At 43.1% G+C, this 9,728-nt stretch overlaps 1 protein-coding gene across 1 annotated transcript; it reads right to left on the bottom strand.

The window, feature by feature from the left end:
* Positions 1-200: 200 nt before the first annotated feature.
* On the bottom strand, positions 201-5,236 carry LOC149947199 (uncharacterized). Its single transcript, XM_090170853.1, has 2 exons — positions 2,159-5,236; positions 201-2,099 (listed from the first exon to the last, which is right to left on the bottom strand). The coding sequence occupies exons 1-2, from the start codon at positions 5,234-5,236 to the stop codon at positions 201-203; spliced, it is 4,977 nt and encodes a 1,658-aa protein (XP_090026979.1).
* Positions 5,237-9,728: the final 4,492 nt, after the last annotated feature.

Below are 9,728 nucleotides of genomic sequence, written 5' to 3'. Positions count from 1 at the left end.
TTTACAGGAGACGAACAGGAATCAAACTGACGCCTTTTTGAGATTTACAACGGTTTTTATACAGAATTTAAAAAAATGTAATATTGATTAAGAAATGCTAATATCTGATTGATAAGCGTTAAAAACAATTATGATATAAGACAAACAAGAAGTCGCGTACGCCCAAACATCCCGCCCACCTTAAAATGTGAATTTTAAAGTTAAGGCTCCAACGGAAGTTGACACAGTTTGGTGACTGGTCGTTGCAATTCCCTGTCCGTAGTCTTGACCGTGACGACGCGAACAAGTTGATCGGCCCCTGGATGGATTTTAATGATTCCGGCCATCTTCCATTTGGTTGGCGGTAACTCCTCCTTAAGTAGTACCAAATCTCCGATTTCTAGATTGCGAGTACTCTTCGTCCATTTTGAACGTTGTTGGAGTCGTGACAGGTACTCGGCTTGCCAACGTCGCCAAAAGTGTTGTAATATCTGTTGTCCGAGCTGCCATCGGGAGAGACGGTTGATGTTGGTTGAAGTGAAATCGGGTTCTGGTATGGACGTCAAGGAGTCCCCAATCAGATAATATCCTGGTGTCAAGACTGCTAAGTCGGCTGGATCTGATGTCATTGGAGTCAGGGGACGGGAGTTTAGACATGCTTCTACTTGACATAGTAGTGTCTGCATCTCTTCGAACGTCAGTCGTGTCTCCCCGATGACTCTCTTCAGGTGATATTTCAAGGATTTCACGCCCGCTTCCCAGAGGCCACCAAAATGCGGAGCTGCCGGGGGGTTGAAATGCCAGATGGTTCCTTCGTCGCTCATCCATTGCGCTATGGTCTGGTCTTTGGTGTTAGTTGAGACATTTCGGGTGAATTCCTTAAGTTCCTTGTTGGCTCCAACGAAGTTCGTCCCGCAATCGCTATAGACGTCGGTGCATTTGCCTCGACGGGAGACGAAGCGTTTGAAGGCTGCCAAGAACGCAGCAGTAGTCATGTCGCTGACCAGTTCGAGGTGCAGTGCACGGGTCGAGAAACAGGCGAATATGGCGATATAGCCTTTGAATGATCGGCATCCTCGTCCCTTCATGACTTTCAGATTGAACGGACCGGCGTAGTCGACTCCACTTTTGAGGAACGCTCGTCCGGGGTTGACTCTAGGAGCTGGTAGATTGCCCATAAGTTGAGTGATGTTTTTTGCCTGTTGTCGGACACATCTCAAACACCTTCGGACATGAAAGCGAACAGCATCACGAAGCCCTATGATCCAGAACTTTGATTGTAAGGACGCCATCATTAGTTGCGGCCCTCCATGTAGTGTTTTGGCATGTTCGTTGTTGATGATGAGATCAGTGAATGTACTTTTTCGAGGCAGGATGACTGGGTGAATTTGATCGATTGAGATTTTCGCATGTCGGATTCGTCCGCCAACTCTAAGGACACTGGCTGCGTCCAAGAATGGTGTCAGCCCCAGAATTTTGCTTTTTGTTGGTAGAGGTTTTTTATCTTCCAGTTGTCGGATTTCTGCTCCGAAGTAAGCCGATTGAGTGACTTTTATCCAATAATTGAATGCGCGATCTTTCTCTTCCTTCGTTAACGGGCCCAGTTCTTTTGATTCCGGCAAGGTTCGGCTGTTGCGAAGATAACGTTGAATGTACCCGGTAACGTGAAGGAGCTTCGTTAATGATGAATATCGTTCTAAGAGACTGGTATCGCTCTTGGAATGCACAGCGATGACTGGTTTGATTCGCTCCTCAATTCTGCATTCGGGATACTCTTTAATGGGTGATTCATCGGTGTTGATTGGTTCAGTTTGTAGCCAGTTTGGACCATGCCACCATAGAGGGTGCGTTAGAAGTTCCTTGGCGTCAATGCCACGTGAGGCACAATCCGCGGGGTTGAGTTTACCCGAAACGTGATGCCACTGGATAACGGGTCGTATGTTTTGAACTTCTGACACCCGGTTTGCGATGAATGTCTTCCATCGTTGAGGATGTGAGGCCAGCCAGGACAGTACGATGCGACTGTCGCTCCATCCATGAACTTCGATATGGTGCTTCGTAGAGACTGTTGTACGAGCGTGATAAGTCGTGCGAGAAGGACTGTAGTGCATAGTTCTAGTCTAGGTAACGTAATTTGTCGAAGAGGAGCAATTCTGGTCTTGGCGACGATCAATTGAACCGAGACCAGTCCGGCTTCATCAATAGTTTTCAAATAAACCGCCGCCGCATACGCCTTTTCCGACGCATCGCAGAAGCCATGTAAGCTCAAGTTTGAGGCTTGAGGTTGACTGATGAAGCGCTGGATTCGGATATCTTCAATGCCGGTTAGATCTTTTCGGAAGGTATGCCATTTGTGAACGATCGTCGATGGTAACTCTTCATCCCAGGTAACCTTGATTTGCCACATCTCTTGCATCAGGATTGGAGACAAGAGACCTAAGGGATCGAAAACCTTGGCGGTATCAGACAGGATGGTGCGTTTAGTAACGACTTCTCTGGAATTTGGTGATGTAAGAACAAATGAGAGGACGTCTACTGCCGGTGTCCATTGTAGGCCCAAGGTTGGGATTGATTCGGCGTTGTTGATATTTAAGGGAACCAGGATTTCCCTCTGCTCCGAAGGTATTATTTCCATGACGCCTGGATCGTTTGACGCCCATTTCCGCAATGGAAGTCCTGCTTCGCTCGTGGCTTGACTGAGCTGTTGTTGTAGTTTTATGGCGCTGATTGTATTGGTTGCGCCTGAAAGGAGATCGTCCATGTAGAAATCGTCCTTGAGGACTTGAGAAGCCAACGGGTACTTGGACTCTACGTCTTTAGATAACTGTTGTAAGACCTTAGTAGCCAAATAGGGTGCTGACGCTGTCCCGTATGTCACCGTACGTAGTTGATAATCTTCGATCGGATCTTCCTTTCGATGTCTCCATAGTATTCGTTGGTAGCGGAGGTCTTCGTTGTGAATTAAGATTTGGCGATACATTTTCTCGATATCGGCCATTAGTGCGACTGCGTTACTTCGAAATCTGATGAGTAGGTTTACGAGATCTAACTGTAGTTTTGGACCTACGAGGAGGATGTTGTTCAAAGAGACTCCGTTGGAGGTTTTAGAGGACCCGTCAAATACGACTCTTAGTTTTGTTGTCGAACTTGATTCCTTGAAGACTGCATGGTGCGGTAAATAGTAGGTGTTATCTGTGAGTCTGCTTTCAGTGGAAACGAGCTCCATGTGACGCAACTGGATATATTCTTCCATGAATCTTCGGTATTTCTCGTAGTTCAACGGATTAGCTTCTAAACGGCGTTTGACGTATTTGAATCTTCGTAATGCTATACTCCTAGATTCACCGAGCGGCTCGGGACCCTCCTTGATTGGAAGTCTGACAACGAACCGTCCACTAGCGTTTCGGCTGAATGTGTCTTCAAACTTCTGTTCGCACTGGATCTCGGTAGATGTGAAATTGGACTGATCTGCTAGTTCTTCGATTTCCCAGAACCTGGCGAGTTGGGTTTCCAGCTGGCAATGATGAACTTTAATTGACGATGTGGTACTGTTCCGGTGGTACCCGCTACCACCCAACGCTCCAGGTACTCCAGATCTTCCCATTAGTTTACCATCTCGAATGAGGTCTAGGAAAACGTTTGCTCCAAGCAGTATATCGACTGAGCCTGGAATGTTGAACGTTGGATCTGCAAGTTGTAGTTGCTTGATGCGCGACCAGTTACGAGTATTGACGGCGAAATTCGGAAGCCTTTCCGTGACGTCTTTAAGGATCAGGACTTCAATTGTTGCCTTGAAGGTGGGATCGCTACTGGAACTGATGGACAGCGTTGCGCCTCCTCTAGATTGGCTGAGACTGGTCTCACCAATTCCACCTATCGTCAGGGTCTGGTGAGTTCGTCCGACTTGTAACTTTTGCATGAACTGTTCGGAAATAAAACTCGCTTGCGAGCCAGAGTCGATCAGCGCTCTACTTGGCCAGATGGAACCGTTACCACCCCGGACCTGAATGATTGCTGTCGGCAGTAGAACTTGAGAAGGCTCGATATGCTGGCGGGATACATGTGCAAGGACTTCGCTTCTCGAGTTTTCACGGGACGTGGAGTTCATCTCTTGCGAATCTTGATGCAAAAGAGTGTTATGCCTCGCCTTGCATTTTCGACAATTACCGGATTTGCAGTCGTGGCTGACGTGGTCGTTTCTTAGGCAGTTGAAGCAAAGTGAGTGCGATTTGACTAAATTCCATCGAGCTTCACGCGTAGCCTTCAGCAAGGATGGGCATTTGAATGTGGGGTGCGAGTCAGTGCAGATCGAGCATGCGTTGTCTCGTATGGAACCGTGATGTGATACCGGATATTTCCTGGGAAATGGCGTTGATGCTTGCTTGCTTCTGGTTTCTCTCGATGTGGATTGGGAAGCGGCCAAGGCTCGAGCTCTCTGTTCGAGAAACGTGGTTAATTCCTCATACGTAGGTCTCGTAGTACCTGTCAGCGATAGCTCCCATTGTCTTCTAGACTCGTTATCGAGTTTTTCTCCAATTACATAAATGAGTATGGCATTCCAGTGTTGGACGGGCTCTTGCAGAACTTTCAGAGAGCGAATACACTCTGCCGTCGTGTCAATCAAGCGTCTTAGCGAAGCTGCTGATTCGTCTCTGACAGAAGCTTGATTAAGTAGCCGTTTGATGTGAGCGTTAACGATCTCTCGAGTGTTGTTGAACCGATTGAGAAGAATATCCCATGCCTCGGCGTAGTTTCCATCCGTGACTGGGATCGCGTGGATAAGCATAGCTGCCTCACCGCGTAGAGATGTTTTGAGGTACTGAAACTTCTGGGCACTTGATAGAGTTCCATTGTTATGAACCGTGGCTGTAAAGAGGTCATGGAACGGGAACCAGTCTATGTAGTTTCCTCCGAAGACTGGAAGCTCTAGTTTCGGTAGCTTAATATCAGCTGTCGGTAGACTACTTGGTACGGTTGGCACTTGAATATTGAGCGTGTCGAAGAATATAACTATGTTTTCCATACGGGTGACGAGAGCATTGTACTCTGCTTCGTGCGCATTGAAGTCATCTACTGGGCAGTTGGTACTGATGTACTGTTGAACTGTTTCCAAATCGGCGGCTAATGCATCGGCTTTCTTTTTGTACGTTGCCACTGCGACTGGTGTGATGGGCATGGTGGCATGATTCGTGATGACCGCCTCGAACCTGGTAATCTGACCCTTGATCGATCGTCTGCGAGCTGTATGATGATCCATACCGATTGATAATGGAAGTTACGCACTTGAATCGGACTCTGAATGGTGACACTACTTCCCACGAAGACTGGATACTGGTAACGGCAAGGAATTGGAAACCTCAACTAATTACCGCGACTGTATCCGGCTCGACGGACCAAAAATATGTTCGTGATAGATGTCAACAGAATAAACGACGGTTCATGATATGGAAACTTTAATTTAAAATCATATTTACAGGAGACGAACAGGAATCAAACTGACGCCTTTTTGAGATTTACAACGGTTTTTATACAGAATTTAAAAAATGTAATATTGATTAAGAAATGCTAATATCTGATTGATAAGCGTTAAAAACAATTATGATATAAGACAAACAAGAAGTCGCGTACGCCCAAACACAACTCGAAGGCATTTTTGGGTAATTTATACAAAAATTATTGATATGTAACAACTTTAAATAATATTTGAAAAATGAAATAAATCTCTTTTTACATAAATCTAATATCATTCAGCATTAAGTAATTATCAAGTGTTCGAATTTCCCGCCGCAAAAATTGTTTTAAAAGACAACAAATCTAAAATCCAACAAGGCTTAACTATTAATAAAAACTATTTAAAAATTACCTAAGTAATGAAGTATTTGAGGGGTTATTTATGGAAATTGAACTTTTAAGTTATAACCTAAGTATAAAATAAATACAATTTTCTGATATTTAAATAATTTCCAGTACTATGTACTCATTATGGTCAAGTTTCGCGCCATAGAAAACCATGTTATTTATATTGTAAAAGGAGCCAACTTTAAGGTCCGGAAGTAGCGCTCCCGACGGCCGTCGAAGACACTAAAAACCAAACTTTTATTTCGCGCCAATACATGGATTTGAAATTCTTTGGGTAGGCCGCCTGGTGCGAGCGTAGTGAGCGCGCGAAGTTGGCCATGACTACGTCATGTGAAAGACATAACATGACATTTAAAATTCACTGGCTCCAGGTTTGACACGAAAAGAATGCGTCGTTATGGTAACAAATAGGCCATCTTCCCACGCAAAAAAGGCTTATAAAATAATGGATTTAAAAACCTCAATTTGTTATCGTACTTAATATTTTGAAGTAATTATAACGATCTTCGCGAAAGAAGTGTAGTGATACCTAATTTCAGGTATTTATATGGTTATAAAAGAGATAATCAGGTAAGCTAATAATATAATAACCATGACTAGGCTTAATGACGAGTTTTCGTCGAATTAGGGTAGCGAGATGCGAGAGTTTTTCTCGTAAGTTTTCCCCGCTTTAAGACACGCCCGTTTCTACGAGCTTCATCACGGCCCTAAAAATCTTCCTTAGACATTCCAAGTGTATACCTATATAGTTTCCTGGTAAAATAATACTTCATAAGTATGCCTCTATAGTCTATACAACATTTCCATAGAAACATTTTCAATTTAGACCTTGTTTCCTTGTTTCACACGGAACAAACAATAAGCGGACACAAAAATGCTAAAATTATTATAATCCTTGGGCTATTGAAAAGATTACCATGATAACGAAATCACGTGATCGCGAGGCACGAGCTAAACTGTAGATTTTCAAAGCCAGAAACGCGCGAGGGATTCAAAATCCACTTCACTACCTTCCGTTTACCATCAGTACAGCGAATTGTTTCTGAGTTCTAGCGGGAAGTGGGTAAACGCTATCGGCAACGCGCGAGTGAGTGATTTCGAATCTAGGGTACGAGTTTAAATTATCTTTGGTACAGCTGATGACGCGTTCTTCGTCACGGTGTTGGAAGTGACGTAAATTACGTCATATCCCGTGAACAAGGTTCCATTTAAAGAAAATGCTTTTTTGCATACTTATGAGGAATAATGTTACATATGGTAATAGCCATGATAATATAGACCTCGTACCATAAATTTGAATTCTGATAGTTTTCCGATTGACGGTTTTGTAACTTAAAAACAACAACATCGGATAACAAACTAGAACGATTTTTGGAATTTTGTCGCGTGGTCCGATTAGAACTTTTAGAGAACCCTGCCTTTGGCCCATACTTTTCGTTTGGCTGGCACCGAAAATTACGCCATCTGCGCCACACTGGTGAACTAACACTATTTCGCCTAAGATTAAATGGCCGACTTTAGCTCGACGCTAACGCGTTTTTTTTATCTTTAAAGCGACTTATGTTTAATTAAAGTTGAAGAATGGCTCAAAATTGCGTAATTAAATCATGTAAGAGTAAATACACAAAAGAAAACATCTTTTCATAGGTTAGTGTTAGAAAAAGTTTTCTTTTTACCATAATTTCCAATCGCTAAGAAGGCACTAGAAAACGTTCTAGAAGTTGGAGGGGGCAAAGATAAACGAAAAGGGGTCTGGAGAATAGTTTTTAATTTTTAATGGAGTGCAGCTTCTCCGAATGCATGTGTACTTGTTACTACTATGTAAATTGGCGGGAAAAGACTGAAATTTAAACACAGTTGAGGTTCTTTAAACTGTATATGCTTTTAAAATGATAATTTGAGCCTTTTGAAGATTTCAACTGACCAAAGCTTGGAGGGGCAATAACATTAGTTGCCCCTCCCAGCAAAATTCTAGGGGGGGGGGGGGGTTGTGTGAGATAGAATGATGGGAAAGTCGGAATAATGGGTCACTTCAATTTAAGTTCATATTTACTGCCGTAATTATTAAATTCACAAGATCAATTCTTTGAAAAGAAAACACGACACCGATGAGACTGATCGACATGTAGAACGCGAGCGAATCAAACGTATAATAAATTATATTTAATACTTTAAATTAGTATATACATTCTGTATTATTTCAACGCTAAATGTAGACCTCAGAGCCAGTGTGTCAGAATTTATAGCCCGGTGTACCTAGTAACAGAGACAATACCACTGGAGGTCTATCATCATAGTGCCCTACGCCAGCGTCCACAAGCCCGGACAGGTGACAAATCCACCAGTTATTGCACACTCTAACCCATTGAGGGCCAGACCTCAGAGCCAGCAAGAATATACTTAGTTAATACCTTATATAATCCTTTAGCAAAGACAGTTTCTCTAAACAAAAGTACATCTAATTTTAACAGAAGCCAACTGAAAACCTACTATAAACTAAGTATTATAAATAGTTAGGCCTATGCGACCAAGGTAAAATTCCCAAACAAACAGAGAAGAAAAATTTAACTTTTGGATATGAGCTAGCTAGGTAACATACATGTATAATTGCATAACATTAGCTTACAAGAGTGACAGAATTAGATAGCAAAGGCTAAGCCTAACTAGCCCTAAATACCGTAAACTATTTTTTTAATAATAAAGATCAGTTACAACAATTATTCAAAAGATAATCTATCATCTCGTAAAATAACATAGAAATGCTGTATTTACCTTTCGAAAAATATGAATCCGAAAACCACATCTTGCTTTGTACTTACAGCTAAAACCGTTAAAGAAAGTGGAAAAGACCACTAATGAATCAACAACACCTGTAAATGGCTATTTGCATCAGTGCCTACGTTATTCACATAGTAGACCTGATCACTAGTTAAAATAAGCTTCGTGCGCGCGGTGTAGATGGTGCTACAGTCGTTTTAGCCAAGAATCTAATCGGTGGTCTGCCAGCCATTCGATTAAGCGTTCTAGTTGGTTATCCGATTTCTATGCGCTAGACACGATAACGAGCACACGCAAAACGTCACCGAAGCCCATTATAAAGTCTCTCTCGTATCTAGCTCTCAGTAAACGTTTTGCATGTAAAACATAGGCAGTGACAGACTAATGTAAAATATTAGAAACTTATGTAAATATGTACTGACGCAATAACATCACCCGAGCTCAACTGATAAATTACCTATACTTGAAAACTATCATTAATGATTATTCGTAATTTAAGATTAAATCTTGTCCCATCAGGGCCGTGCAGAGCTTTCGTAGGGCTTCGATTTGCACCTCCCCTTGAACTTTTCCGGTGGGCACCTTCAGCTTGCGGGCCCCCTAACAGTTCCTCATAGTGATGTATAACTGGGTAGTAAGTCACAGGGGCAGGACGATGTTAGGATTTTGTTTTTAATTTCAGAAGTTCTTGAGATGCCGCCATTAGTACGTTTTCGCTACAGTTCAGTTCACTTTCCCACTCCGAATTTGGTCCCTTTTAAATCAGGGAAGCCAACTTAAACTTTCGTATAAGGGGCGCAGTGGGGGGTACATGGTGTGTGTCACCACGTTGGTCGTTTATTAGGTTTGCGGAGCAACCACCACCTGTCTAGGAGGTGCTTAGTGGCCTCCGTCGTCTCTGTTTTTTGTTTTTAGGCGGTTAGTCCAAGCCATAGGAGATAATCCGGGGATGATACGGTTTCTCCCATAGGCACTTGCTCGGACTCGGGTATTAAAAGTCGTTCCGGGGTCAACGCCGGGCACTATTCGAAGATGTGGGTCACGGTTTCTGACGGGGCAGCGCAGAGTTTGCATCATTTGCATGTTGGTGCGTTCCCAAGGATCTCGAACTC

The sequence above is a fragment of the Leiobunum rupestre genome, chromosome 4 (assembly GCF_980474605.1).
Source record: "Leiobunum rupestre chromosome 4, qqLeiRupe1.1.hap1, whole genome shotgun sequence".
NCBI lineage: Eukaryota > Metazoa > Arthropoda > Arachnida > Opiliones > Sclerosomatidae > Leiobunum > Leiobunum rupestre.
This window is presented reverse-complemented; position numbering and strand designations above follow the sequence as displayed.